At 45.1% G+C, this 15608-nt stretch overlaps 1 protein-coding gene across 1 annotated transcript in view; it reads left to right on the top strand.

The window, feature by feature from the left end:
* The window catches only part of LOC147893623 (ABC transporter D family member 2, chloroplastic-like), a 122367-nt gene extending 108005 nt beyond the window's left edge, over positions 1-14362 (top strand). Inside the window, exon 11 of the mRNA XM_087386424.1 lies at positions 13874-14362. Coding sequence (XP_087242550.1) covers positions 13874-14017 — 144 coding nt within the window. The 3' untranslated portion in view covers positions 14018-14362. The remainder of the gene's footprint in view (positions 1-13873) is intronic.
* The last annotated feature ends 1246 nt before the right edge of the window (positions 14363-15608 follow it).

Raw genomic sequence — 15608 nt, 5'->3', positions numbered from 1 at the left:
GCACCCCAAGTGGGTTGAGGCCTGCAGATGCGCGGAGCGGGCTACTGGAGTGCGGACTTGCCCCCCGTCAGATGGGGGTTGCTCATGCAGGCGGGTCTCTTCCTGTCGGCGCCCTCGGGTGGGCTCGATGGACGGGAGCTCGGCGGAGGAGGGATCCATACCTTCTTGGATCACGAGTACCTCCAGGTCTCACTTCATCAGGGATCCATAGCTTTTTTGGTTTCGCGGTTGACTGGTTCTCAGAAGACCCAGACTAGGGCTTCTTGCTTTGACAGCATTTTGCAACAGTTTGATGCTTAGCCCTGTGAGGCTTGTAGTTTCGCGGGTGGAATTATCCCTTTGCTCCAGCATTGCTGTTGAGTCTCTTGTAATCCTTGTTTCGAAAGTAATATAATTAGCCCTTCTTTTTGCGAAAAAAAAAATGCCTTCAGTCTAACAATGGGGGAGAATATGTCATCAACGGATTTATAGACCTTTGCAAATATTGGGAAATTCATAGAAAATTTTCCTTGCCTAAGATACAACAGCAAAATGGAGCAGTAGAAAGGAAGAACTGCACCATTGTTGAGTGTGCAAGGAGCATGATGTAGACTAAGGATATGTCTGACAAGTATTGGGTAGAAGCAGTTTGTACAGTGGTTTTTTTGTTGAACCAGTCTCCTACTAATTCCAACATGCTCATGGATGCGTCAATTTTACGAGCAAAAACCTATGAGCAGGTTTATCCGAGCGTGTTTTTCAAGAGATTTTTAAAAATGTTTTTCTTTAGGAAACATGGTTTTTACACTTTTATTTTCACTAGAACTAGATCCCTTTATCATAAAAATATACAGACTAGTCACTCATTCATTTTTACACAACATAATTTTCTTATTTAGAGACATCCCTTTGTACCCCTGTTATTACCTTAAAAAAGTGTTGATTCCTTTAAGAAACATTCCTCATAATCACTCTCAATGTAATAATACTATGCATATATAATTACTTATTAACACATTTATATCATATGGCAATATCTTTTTAGTGTTTTTATAGCATATTTATGGACATGTTTCTAAAGAAGTTTAAATTACTATAAATAAGTATTAACTTGGGCTTATATATCACTCTCATAAAATACATGTAATATTTAATACTATATATGAAAGATTTTCCAAAATATAACTCCATAGATGTGCTCAAATGGGGTGTTCCGATCAATTTGAGTGGTTGAATGACTATATTTGGACATTGGATATGAAAGTTATGTCACTTTTAAAAGTGCTGTCCAAGGTAGTTTCGCCAGCGAAACTACCTTGGGAGACTTGCTTCAAAGGGGTTTCGCTGGCGAAACTACCTGGATGGCTTGCTTCAATGAGTTTTCTTTGAAGAAACTCTTTCATGAAGATAGGTTGAGAGAGGGTTTTCAATGTCACCCCCTATTAAGTAAAAGTTGTAAGAAGGATCATAAGGGAATTTTCATAGAGAAGTCTACTCTACATGTGGGTTTCTTCAAAAGCCATCCCATTATGCTGTCACCATTCCTACAGATTCACCTAAAGATTTTTGTATAAAATAGGCATTGCTATAATACTTTGCATATTTCTAAGTGAAACTATGTTTTCTTCTGATCGATTTTTGCCATATTTATGCATAGTTGGAAGCTTTTTTTTTCCTTCGCTCGGACGCTCGGAAGATTTCGCTCAGAAAATGCTCGTCCCCCATGCTCATATGTCAAAGGAAAAGAGAGGTAAGTTTGATTCCAAGAGTGACAAGTGTTAGAAAATGAAACCCACCAGAGGGTATTCCGCAACAAAAGACCGATACATGAGCCCAGGAATTACACGTGGAAGTGTTTCACTACAGAATCATACTTTATACAGTGTGTGCACTTCACAAACATAGATGTGTATGCAGGCTAGTAAATAGGTTGTGCATCCAAGACAAATATAGAAACAACACTGATATATTTCCGTCTGTCCACAGACTGGACACAATACAACACCAAAATGTTCTCCTACTATATGCCTGGCGCCTCTAGATCTTTGAGACCGCATGTTCCATTGAGCTTATGTGGACTCTCTGTCCAAAGATTCCTTCCACGTTGCTGTCCAGGTAGCCAGCTTAGGTGGGCAGCCCTCTAGCTCACTCTGTAGCTTCTTCTGGGTCACCTTCTCCTCCTGAATATAGGCCCAGGGTAGGTCCTTCTGTTGCTCTGGTCTGCTGTCTGAGGGCTGCTCCAATTCATGATCAAATGAGGCCCCAAATGGCCTTCTATATAGGGCTGAAGCCCCTGCCAAAAAACCGACCAGTAGGGGGGTATTCTAGATGACTCAAACAGCCCCCCCCCAACTGACTTTTATTGCTGCCTATAAAGCCCCCCTTGGGGGCACACTTTTACATATCCAGCCTGACTTCCAGGCCCATAGGCCCTCCAAAACATCCACGATTTCTGTCCTTTCTGTCTGCAACAGATCCACCTCTGTTCAGGTCACTTCCAGCCTCCGGAATAGCTCCAAAACTGTCCGTACATGCTGACATGGCACCCTGTAAAGTTGATGACATCATCGCAGCCTTGCTTGCTGGTGTGCAGTCTGTCCTCTCCAAGCATGGACAGCATCTGGAACCTTCTCTGCCAGATCTGCCCTCCATGGTGGATCTCTGCCAAGTGCTTGCCCTCTTTCTCTGCTGCCCATTTGGCAGCCCCATGTCTACTCCTATCAATCTATGGTCCCGATGCACTCCTCATATGGGGGCTTACAGGTGGGGAGGTGACCAACCCTATTCCAACAACAAGTGCATTATGGCTGGGTATATAGAGGAACACAGCTTATAAGCTGAACCATCCTACAACTTACATAATGTTTTCTTTGCGTGATGTGGTGTCTAATGAGAAAGTAAAGTAAGCTACTTGCCATCATGGTTATGAAGAAGTAGACGTAAGAGCAAATAAGCAAGTGCTTGACAATGTCATAGATGCAGATTTGTAGACATCCCCAATTTGATGATATGCTACGTGGTGTCAGCAGGAGCGGTCAAGAAAACAGGGAAGCATCCCCTATGCAATCTGCATATTCTGAGCCAGAGAATGCATCCCATGGCTAGCATGATCAATAACCCACATCATCTAGGTCAATGCCAAAATGGGCAAAGAAATGGGGGGATGAGATAGAAGACATTTTGAAGGACACGAAACCTAGAAGATAATAAGCAATCTATAGGTGTTGGGTGGCACATGCCAAAGAACCTGCCAACTTTAGAGAGGCAACACCATCCAAGGAATGGGTTAATGCCATGGAAGAAGAATATATCACCATTCTAGAAAATGATATTTGGGAGTTTTTTTGTCCCCAAGAGAAAAGAACTTTCTATTAATGCTTGGCACAACCAACCATACACAGGTTTGAGGTGGCATTTTCAGCCTCAACCTGGCTGCTCTACTAGCTCTTCTTGATGAGCAAGGTGTTTGCCCATTCAAAGTGTTTTGTTTTTCATGCCATGCATGACATATTTCTGCCATGAGCATTGATCTTGGGTTTCTTTCATGCCTAATAGAAGTCTTTCATAGAATCTAGCTCACTGCCTAGGAAATCCATGAAACAGGGGCTAGCAACCAAGGTGGAGGACTATACATCCAGTGAATGCCTCTGACACATGCAGGCCAAGCCTTGTAAAAATACGCTCGCCTCTCATCGATCGTCTGAGATCCTGATGTCCCAGGCTCCTACATGGCACGCATGGCATAGACGATGTCCTTCAAAATGGCAACTATTGGATGCCCATAAGGTGAACCTGATGGCCTTTCATCACAAAACTGCAGCGGGCAACCTAGATGTTCCCAATAGTGATGTTAGACACCTTCTCCCATTACTATTCTTTGGTGATGGAATAGGTGTTGTCAGGAAGGAGGCGTCGTGCCTTGAGCCTCTATGCATAAAACTCATTGACCTTAGATCTTGTAAGTTGGAGAGGTTGGATGGATGGAGAAGTCATGCCCCCCTCCATCAGCCAAGCAACCATCCCCCAAGTGTAATCCGGCTGCATCCCTTGTGTCTTGGCAACAAGCTAGAGGGCCCCATCCAAATCCTTTGTGCTGCGGAGAGCTCCAAAGGCATTGTGGGGATTGTCTCCATATCTATCCATGCAATGGTGACAATGGTGGCAACTAGCATCTATCCACGCAATGGTGTCTGCATATCCATCCACGCAATGGTGGCAACTAGCATCTACGTGCATTTGTTTTAGCCATGGACCAATGGGTAAACCTCCTTGAGCCACCATCTAGAAGAAGTATGAAATCTTTTATGTCCTATGGTTGGTTTACAAGCGTGACCAAGATGTGAAGATAACCTTCTACGGAATCTATGGCTCAACCCAGTTGTACTCTCTTGAGGGAAGTCTAGGCTGTAGCCTCCGACCGAAGGGGACGACCGATGCGAATCGTGTACAAGAAGAAGGGGAGGCATTAGAATTCTTATTCTGAAGCGGGAGGGATTCAGCCTCCAGTGGCATTTTGGGAACACGTCAAGGGCATTGATAAGCGAGTTGCCCAAATTTCTTACATTCAAAGCATGCACCTGCAAATAAACCCCATCTCAACTTATAAAAGGCACTGCCCATCGAAACATTATTAGCTGTAACCGAATAAGATTTTGGAGTTGGATTATCAGTGTCCCACAAAACACAAAATCTATTTGAATTGTCATTTGGTCTTGGTAGATAAACCACCTTACCAATGGAAGTTGCAATTTTTGGTAGAAGAGAAGCGAAGCATTGGGGAAAATCGACCACTTCTACCCATACAGGTCAGCGGTGTCGAATCAAAGCCTGATAATCCCTGGTAGGGGACCAAGGCAACACATGGACCATTTGATGTCCATAAAAGAGAGGAGAATGCTCCAACAAATTTTGTTTATGCTCTTCATCGGTCATTATTTCCTCAAAAAACCCCCTTGCTGCATAATGAACTTTTTTGACATAGCAACCACCCAAAGTTCTAGTCATTAGAGGTGAGAGAGCAAAAAGAACCTGCAGGAAAGAAAAAGAGAAAAAACGGCAAATCTCCTGCAGAGCAAAGCAAAAGACACCTGTAGGGAATCCGTACCAGCAAGAGTACGAAACACAAAGTAGTACGGGAATCGGGGGCAGAATGAGAAAAACATATGGGACAACACGAGAGACCGTATGGTAGCTATACGAAAGATGCACAGGGTGTTTGCACGGAAGGTGTACGACAGCGGCTGAAACTGCACGGAAGATACACTAGGGAAAACTTTACGGAAGTCAGACAGGAAAGCTATGTACGGAAATGTACTGGAACTACACTAGAAATGTACGGAAATGTACATGGAATGTACGATGCAGACATAGACGCTTCGTACTTGGGTACATACACACACACACACACTTTTTTTTTTTAGTAATATCCAGTGCAGTATATTTATATGCTCATAAATTTACATGATGGGAGGTCCCCAAAATGGAGAGTATCCCAAAGATCAGAAACATAAAAAGAAAAGCTCTGTGCAAGAAGCATCCATATCACCCTCATGGCAGGCATCATATAAGGATTGCCGCAATGAGGCTCGGAAAGATTCATATGACTTGTGAATCTGCCGACCCAAGTATGCCAAATTATGCTCACTCCAAATTGTCCAAAGAGCCCAATATCTCACCTAAGACAGAAATAGTGAGTATTGAGACAGAGTCCTCATAAATCTGCCAAAGAGCCAGAAATGTTTCCCAAATCTGTGACTCGGGAAACGGAGCCGAAGATGATTTGAAATTCTCCCGAGGAGGTTCCTAGAACACGGGCAGTGCCAAAGCAAATGAGGAACAGTCTCTGAAGGAGCCTGGCATCTTAAACATGTGGATAGTGCAATGCGACGTTTGGCAAGTGTGACTCCCACTGACAATGTGCCTGTCATACATCTCCAAAGAAAAAGTCTTTCTTTCAATGGCATTTTACACTTCCATAATATCCGGAGATTCTTCCGCCACCATGAGAGGGGCTTCCTTATATGCCACAGAGAATTAGCATATTGCTGAATCCATGGAGCAGGCTGAAGAAGCCTATAGGCTTTGATGGAGGTCAAGGCAGGAAGAGGAACAGGACGAGTGCATGTAGCAGAGGGCCGCAACTGCCAATCCATAAGCCTGTCTGTGTCAGCCACAGGAGGAACGGGTAGAAAAGGATGTAACAAATCAGCAATTTTCTTCCATATAGACCTATGGTGCATTCCCAATGCATAGGAAGCAGTGGCCCGAGGAAAAGATAAGACATAGCCCTGATCATCTACCACATCATGTATGTATCTAATTCCCAATTTCATGAGCTTGTATGCCCATGCCCTAACAGGTTCCTGTAAAGCGAGTGGAATGTCAAAGATGGCACTCCAATGAATACTTTCTTTCCTCATTGAGTTTGTCCCCGAGCAATTATCAGGAGCCCATTTGACCTTAGAAAGTACTTGTTTCCAGTCAAGTATCAGAGCAGTAGAGAAAGGACAGCCAGGTATCTTCCCTATAAATCTCCCAATGACAACCTCCCAATGATCAGTAGTCCAATGACCATCAGCACAAGTCCTCATGTTGACACACATGGATGCTATCATACAAGTCCATGGCTGTTGTTGGCGGAAAAAAGTATGGAGCATAGTCGCCTTCCTTGCAAGTACATGATATCTGATATTGAGAACATTAAGTCCCCCATGCATCCTAGGAGAGCACACCATTTCCATCTTCATCAGTCTCAATGCTTTCACAGCAGTTTTTGTCCTCCATAACAGCTCCATAGCTTGAGACATAAAGGCTGAAATATCTCTAGAGGACCAATGTAGCAAAGGCAAAAAGAACTGAACATAGGACATTACAATAGACTGTACTATTCTGAGCCTGACATGAAGTGGCCAAGTAGAAATTTTCCAATATTCCAGTTTATGTTGAAGTCTTTGGAAGATCCATTTTAACTGCTGCTTCCTGGTGATATGCCATCCTATAGGATATCCCAAATGCTTGACTACATCTTTGGAATGCACTACCTGACCTGGCCAGAGAATAGAATGCCAGTCACATTGTTTCAGGGGAAGCAATTTAGATTTGTCAAAGTTGACATGCAATCCCGCAGCTAATCCATACAACGATAATGTGGTCATAAGCATGTGAACTTCCGAGGGAGAGTTCTGTGGCATAAAGAAGGAATCATCAGCATATGCCTGTGCCAAAAAAGATGCAGCCCCAGGGATTTTAAGATGAGTCATCTGTCCTGTGTTTGTAAGATGATCAAGATACATCAAGAGGGGATGGGTCGCAATGGCATAGAAGAGAGCACTAAGAGGGCAGCCCTGTCTAACTGATCTACCCAATGTCCATGACCGAGATAGATGACTCCCAAGAATGCACTGAGAGGTAGAGCCAGAATAAAGCCAATAAATTGGATTTGCTATCTTGGGACCAAAGCCTAACTTTGTCATGATTTGAGAGATAAAATCCCTTTGAATAGTGTCAAATGCCTTAGTGATATCTACCTGCAATATGAGCAAACCCATACTGATGAGGATGAAGGCCCGCATTCAGTATCCCATGAAGCCTATACACAATCATTTTGGCAATGAGTTTGTAAACTACAGGCATCAAAGTAATAGGCCTCCAATCTGACATATGGTCACACAGATGTTTTTTGGGCACAAGTTTGATTATGCCATGCTTCCAAAGGTGCAGCAAGTGATTTTCTTGCCAGGCAACATTGATCATTTGTAAGAGAACATCTTTCAAATCATCCCAAAAGGAAATATAAAATTCCACCGTAAGACCATCCGAGCCAGGGGACTTGTATTTGCCGAGGTGGGACAATGCATTATCAAGTTCTGTGTCAGTAAAAGGTCTCTCGAATGTAAGAGCATCATCCATTTCCACTATCTCAGAAACATATTGAAGAAATTCAGTCCTCGTATCAGTCATTTGATTTGATGGGGAGCCAGGGGTAGAGAACAATTTCTGGAAGTAATTTTGGCATTCATCTTGGAGATCAGAGAAAGAGTGCGTCCAAGAGCCATCTAGCTTCCTTACCCTTAGACATGAGTTTTTCTTTCGAGTAGCATGCAGTCCCTGGAAGAAGGCTTTTGATGAGCAGCCCTTATCCATGAGGGGCTTCATTCTTGCTCTAATCTGCCATTTGTGCAATTTCCTCTCATCATTATCAGTCAGTTTGATCCGAGCATGTGAAAGGGAATCATTTTTTGATTCAGAGAGAGGCCTTAAATGTGAAAATTCAGTCAATTGTTGTGCTGTCCTTTTTGCCCATTTGACCTCATTCCTCCATGTAGCCATGTGCCAGTTTCCATACTCCCTAATGACATTCTGTATATGAGAGACAAAACTGTCCCAAGCATAATTCATGTCCTCCTGGGCATGCAAAGGCAAGGGATGAATTGCAAGTCTGATCATTTGCTGGAAATATTGATGTCGGAAATAAGCTTGATTAACATGCAGTAATTTGCTGGAAAGAGTTGGCAAATCATCCAGTGGCATACCAAGTTGCAGATTTATCCATAATGGGGCATGATCTGACAAGCCCAATGAGAAATCTATGAGGAGATGAGGGTTAAAATCTGCATATTGTTGTGGATAAAATAAATACCATCTGTCAAGCCTTGCGCAGTATGTAGTGAATGCATTATGATGAAAAGTATATCCAGGCACTGACCCTTGGAGAAGCAGCCATAAACCTTCAGCCTGCACAGAAAGAAGCATGTTATCCCATTTCTGCCTTTCCGATGATAGCATATGAGATCTTGAAGTGGTGTTATCTCTCGGCAGAGGGGAATTATTAAAATCTCCACAGATAAATGCATTAGATCTCCATGGATATTTGCTTAAAGAATCCCATAAAAAAGCCCTCATGGCAGAGGTCTGGGAGGCATAGACTGATGCAAACTCAAGAATATCACCATTGACATTACATTGTATGACCATCCATCTGCCACTGTTGTCATTGAATGCTAATTGAGGCTCCAGCTCATGTCTAACCATTATGCATACACCTGAGTAGGTAGTGGTACCAGCATAATATATATCATAGCCGCCAAAGTAATCATGATGACCAGCCTTAGAGTGTTGATTATGCTCTTGCAAACAAACAATATCTTGCTGCATTTTATGTACATAATTCCAGAAAAGCCTCCACTTTGAGACATTGCAAAGGCTCTGTACATTGTATGTAAAGCACTTAAGTGTTTGATGCATGAAAGAGATATATACAGAAAAGTATAAGTATGAAACAAGATATCAGAGAGGCAAAGCCTCTGCCTGCATGGGCTGCATGCCTTCATGATCCATGAAAGATATAGTATTCTCCCCTTCTTCAGAATCACATATGGGGATGCCCTTCTTCAAAACCCCCACCCAATTTTGAAGGACAGGCAGCCCCTAGTCATTTGCTTCAGAGATTCACATGCTCGTCTAGCGACACTTCGACGCCGAGCCTCTCTACGAGAGCATCTTACCCTGTCCATGGATGAGGACTTGACACGACTACAGATTGATGAGCAACGAGTTCTTCTGCAGCAGCGGGATGTTGCTCGCAAAGAGGGAAAATGGGCCGTGGTCCGAGATGGTAGGTTGTTGACCAGTACCCGTCGGGCTCCCACCCGTACCCCCTAGGGGGACGGGGCCTATGAGACTCAGGTTTTCAAGACCCTAGACTGCACCATTTGGAACTGTAATGGCACCTTATGGTCAGACCCAGGAAACTTCTCGGAGTCTTATACAGGACGAGACATAGTCTTTTACACGGAGACACACCAGAGCCCAGAGCGTCCACTACCGATAGTCAGTGGCTACACATGGGAGTCAGCCTTCAGGGATGAGACGAGGGATACAGGAGGAGTCCTAGGATCAGGCGGGGTCGCAGTATTGTACAGGTCTTCCCTCGCTGGAGCCATCTCCATTGAGAGGAAGGACGCACACTCCCGATTCATGTGGATCCGGATCCGACGGACAGACACCTATGACCTTTTCATAGCAAGATGCTACTTCCCGCCAGACACATCCCACTTCGCCAAAGTGGCAGGAGAAGAGGGTGAGACATCTCCATATGCACCCTTACATCAGGATATCCCAGACCTTTCAGCCCGCGGGGAAGTTCTCCTTGTTGGGGACTTCAACGCCAGGACGAGTACGCAACAGGCACCACTCCTGGACTTCCGAGATGACTCTATCATGCTTTCAGACATGGACCTAGACGGAGCAAGTATGACTAGGACCTCATCGGACCAACACGGGCCTGTTACACCATATGGACACGCGCTCCTTGATTTGGGCAGGATGCATGATCTCATCATCTACAACGGGCTCGACCTATGACCCTCCTCATGTGGTTTTACTTGCTTACCACACGGGGGGGGGGGGGGGGGGGGCACTAGTGTAGTAGATTACATCATGGGATCCCCTACCTTCACTTCATGTATCACCGACTTCACCGTAGCACCACTCCCTCCAGGAGCTGATCACACATACCTATTCTTCACTATCGCCACCCCATGCTTAGCCACACCACACACACCACATAGGAAGCACGACACCTACCACAACATACACTTTGATCACAGCCTCTCACCGGCCTACTCTGGACGCCTAAATAGACTCCTAACCTACATCGATCACATACCACTCATAGAGGACCGTGCTGCCCTGATTAGTCGCACACTCCACGAGGCTGCCCTCCAAATCTTTCCCCACACCACACGGTCCACTAGACTACCACCTTTTGGTTCTGTACCCTGCAACAATTGGTACGATGCGGAGTGCAAGGCTTATCGCCGACAGCTCCGACTTGAAACCAGATGTCACCTCCCGAACACACCAGACACGGTACGCAAGTACCGACGTCTCGTACGTCGAAAGAAGCAGGCTTTTCTTCGTCAAAATGAGGAGGAGCTGCTGCACATCTTGTACAGCAACAACTCTAAGCATTTTTGGCGGAGATTCCTTGTGCATAGGTCCCCATCACCCCTCACCGACACGAGAGTCTGGCACACGTATGCACACCATCTATATGATGTCCCACACCGGCCCACTCCAGACCTCATACACACACCTCGTCCCACCACTTGCAGGTTGTTCACTAGAGGGGGAGTCAAGGACGCGACATTGAAACTGCACAATGGCCAAGCTAAGGATCACAAGGGGCTATGCACTGAGTTTATCGCATATGGGATCGACACGTTAGCCTCGATCCTAGCAAAGCTATTCAATGACGCTGTTTGCCTTGGCTTCCCCCACACTTGGACACTCAACACCATCACCCCCATCCACAAGGTAGGGGATCCCATGGACCCGAGTAACTACAGGACTATCATGATTGGACATGTGATGTCCAAGATCTATGCAGCTGTATTGGATGCATCGGTCAACCTGTTCGCAGAGATGAGAGGGCTCAAAGCAGAGGGTCAGGCCGGTTTCAGGCGAGACCATGGGACTATGGATCACATACTCACACTCAGGAGTGTCATTGAGGAGGCCAGATCACGGAAGGAGAGGGTATACTGTTGCTTTGTGGATTTCCGCAAAGCCTTTGACACAGTACCTCGAGCTCGTCTTATCACACGCCTACAGACACTGGGATTTGATCAGGAGATCATCTGGGTAGTCATGGCACTGTATGAGAGAGTCTCAGGCCGAGTTCGTACAGGCGCTGGGTGGACAGATGAGATCCTGAGTACCATAGGGGTCAAACAAGGTTGTCCCTTATCACCGACCCTGTTTGGCCTCTACATCGATGAGCTTGAGACTTTCATGGGGACGTTCGGAGGGACCAGTTGCTCACTTGCCGGGATCATCATCAGGATTCTTCTTTATGCAGATGACGTGGTACTCTTGTCGTCCACACCCGAGGGGCTCCAGCGACACCTGGATCCACTGCAAGCTTTTTGTTTATCCCATAATTTGGAGATCAACCTTGGCAAGACCAAGGTCATGATCTTTAACACCTCTCGAGCAAACATGCAATGGAAACAGTTTACTTTTACTTTGGGTGGGTCACCAATTGAGATCATATCCTCATACACTTACTTGGGGGTTATCTTCTCCGGCCCGATCTTCACGATGAGATCAGCGATGCAAGCCAGACTGAGCAGGGGATACGCCTCACTTGTTCGGCTAGAGAGACAGTGCTTTCACTCCCAGTTCTAGGACCCTCAGACCAAGGCTCTTCTCTTCGACTCCTTGTTTCGACTAGCCGGTATGTATGGCAGCCCTTGTTGGGGGCTTGACATGTCAGAGATAGAGTGGACACGGGTGGAGCGCTTGCAGATCCTCATGCTCTCACGGATGATCCAGGGGAAACCGTCTGTACCACATCACATCATTCAGGCCGAGTTTGGTGCTTCTCCACTCCAGCTCGATGCAGCCTTTCAGACCATCACATATCTACACCGGGTTAGATCATATGGGGATTGCACATCAGGGAGACAGAGGTTGCCATGGTTGGCTCTCGATTCCTCCATGAGGTTGGCCGCAGAGGGAGACAAGCGATGCTGGTATGCACGGACTCACAGATGGTTTGTGAGACTAGGGTTCCACATCGATAGGATACCTCCTTTTCAGTACAGTTTAGATGCCCCTCCGGTACTCCCACCCACCATCCCGATTGGGCCACATACCAACCAGGTCATTCGAGAGGATCTCCTGCAGCTACACACCTTTAGGACCTGGTTGGAGCCGAGGGAGCTTTTAGTGAAGCTGAGTTTCTACAGAGATTACTGTCTTCGCATTTCGGAGGAGGGATTCATCACACCACCGGGGTACACAGAGCTTCATATGCCTCACTCACTACAGATCTCCATCGGACAGTTTCAGGTATCATCACACCGCCTCCGCATAGAGAGCGGCAGAGCAGAGGGGATTCCTAGAGAGCATCGCTTATGCATGCTGTGCGACTGTCAGGAGGTTGAGTCGGAGGAGCATTTTATTTTCAGGTGCCCAGTGTACTACGAGATCCGAGGTCGCTACCACTGCCTCTTCAGAGACGGCTCCAGGCTCCTTCGAGATTCCTCGCCTACCTAGATTAGAGATGCCTCGCGGCCTTCATTCACGAGGGAATCCGACATAGAGAGTACTTACTCAGGCGACGGGGCTTGGTCACATCATCAGACACCTCTCAGAGCAGGATCACAGAATTCTTCCCATCGAGTGACATTGATCGTCCAGTCTCTAGCCGCCGACATGACAGAAACCCCAACCCGACGATCGTAGCACGACACACAAGACATCAAGGGGACACATAGATCACTCTAGGAGACCTCCCGTCATTGTTTAGACCCGGGATACGTCCCACGAGAGTCACGGTGGCTCTGGTCTTGCGTCGAGCCTCGTCCAGGAGACCGAGACGCACGGCACCCCTTGACGGGCACCAGCGTCCTATCACCAGCTATGCACCAGCCAGGGGGACATGACATATGGAGGATTCCGCTCCGCTCCAGTCCTTTTCTTTTCACTGTTACATCCAGATGTATTTGATTATGTATGATCAGACTTAGGATTCAGTACGGGTGATGAATCTCGTTTCAGTAGCTCCACCCTTACTGTGATTTGTATCAGGTTTTCTTTCAGTCTCATAGACCCATCGGTCTTCCGAAGACTCTAATAAAATTTCTTTTCTTTCTTTCTTTCTCTCTCACACACACACATTTTTTAAATGAGTTGCTTTATATTACAAAATCATCATGCCAGAATATGACAATGAGAAATACATCAAGAGAAAACCTCAATATAAGATAGATAGACATCATGATCCATGCATTTTGTCTTTAAGCAATCATATCCTGTGTCTTTTTGTTATTCAATTTGGTTGTTGTGAATCTAATTTTGCATACTCTCCTTGACATTTCTGTAACAGGCACTTCTGTACCAGCAGGTTAGAGCTGCAGGGATTACATACATTAGTGTTGGACATAGAAGCAGTCTTCGTAAATTCCATTCACTTTTATTGACATTACAGAACAGCCTTGTTCAAAGCTGGACTTTTGACCACCTCGGATAGTTGTGACTTCATTTGTATAAAAACCTGCTTCAATGAATGTGAATCCACACCAATTCACAGTATTAACTCAGATCTGAAAATCAGCCCAAGCCTTCAAGAAGAAGAGATGGATAAAAGGACTTTACTACTATAGAATTGAGGACTTTACTTCTATAGAATCGAGGAGCAGTCATATGTATGATTTATTTATTCAAGCAGGTCCCATATATTTTCATTGTCTTATTTTTTACTGCCCTGTAAGAGAGTGGGAAAGAGGACTTTAGTTCTATAGAATCAATCTATTCATTAAAGCAGGTCCCATATATTTTCAATGTCTCCATTTTTTTACTGCCTTGTAAGCTGGAATGTATGCTCATTTGAACATGGATACTGAAGATGTGTATTGGTTAATTGGCATTCCACCCTCCCGATTCCACAACTAATTAATTAATAGCGTGTTTTTCTCGCTGGGGGGGCCTATTGGTTGCAAGACTTTCTTGAAGATATATTTTATATTGTAAGTGACAGCAAAAGGTTGAAACTCCCATGGGGAATGGATTTATGCAATGACAATTTCTTTTAACACATGGCCAATCATTATTCATGTATATAGTGAAGCTAGGGCATTCAGGCAAGGTGCCAAGTTGGTTTTAGGAGACTATAGGGTCAAGGGGGCTCACGATTCGAAATGTGGAAAAATAAACACAAGACATGACATAAAAACTACTGTTCATGGATGTTCGGGGGATGAAACGTGAGCTTCAGGTGGATGGTGACTTTTCGTGCAAATCCCGTATATGCTGTGACTACAGGTCTTGATCGTATCAGTTTGGTATCAGAGCACAAGGTACGTGGGGTAGTGGAGCGCTGCTTGTAAAGCGATCTGGCATCACCTACATTAATCTGTGCGGTCGTTATGATGGAATTTCAGGCACTCTTCTAAGTCATTTGCTTGACAACATAGCTGTCTTTGCAATTGGATTGCGTTTCTTAAAATTTCGTAGAGCCTACAGCAGCCTCACACTCCTCAAGTGCATGCTCATAATGAAGCCCATCAATGTAGGTCAGGAAGGTGTCTGTACAACGTTGGTTCAGAGGAGTTGGAGTAGTGATGTGGCTCTCCACTCATGTGCATGGTCAGATTATATACTAAGGCGGTTGTGAAGGACTTGTTAGGCAGGCGGCATAGTGCGATCAATGGGAGAATCAAGTCGTGGTTAAGCCACATGTCCCTCTATTTTTACAGCTCCATTCATCTAAATAAGGACCTTGTTTGCTTTTCGATTTATCAACTGATACTTACTCTGAGATGAACGTGAGATTTGCCTTTGCTTGTTCCTTCCCATCACGTAGGGTACTTGAAGCTTTGTTTTGTTTAAGGAGAATGGACACCCTGATGTGCTAGTGGTTGTAGAATCAGCTAATTGTAAGTAGTGCACTTGATGCTCCCAGCAGTGCGTCCATAAAGCAAGCAATTGAGTTTGTAAGCTCTTTCACGGGAAGATACGTCGTGCTTACAGGATCAAACATGGTTGGATTTGTCCCAGTTGTCATCCTTCTTCAGGTTGTGGTGGACTTTTGATCACCGATTCCTGAGTGAACTTTTTCTCAG

This window comes from Dipteris shenzhenensis, chromosome 15, assembly GCF_047967505.1.
Source record: "Dipteris shenzhenensis isolate YYH24624 ecotype China chromosome 15, Dip_SZ_1.0, whole genome shotgun sequence".
Classification (NCBI taxonomy): domain Eukaryota; kingdom Viridiplantae; phylum Streptophyta; class Polypodiopsida; order Gleicheniales; family Dipteridaceae; genus Dipteris; species Dipteris shenzhenensis.
This window is presented reverse-complemented; position numbering and strand designations above follow the sequence as displayed.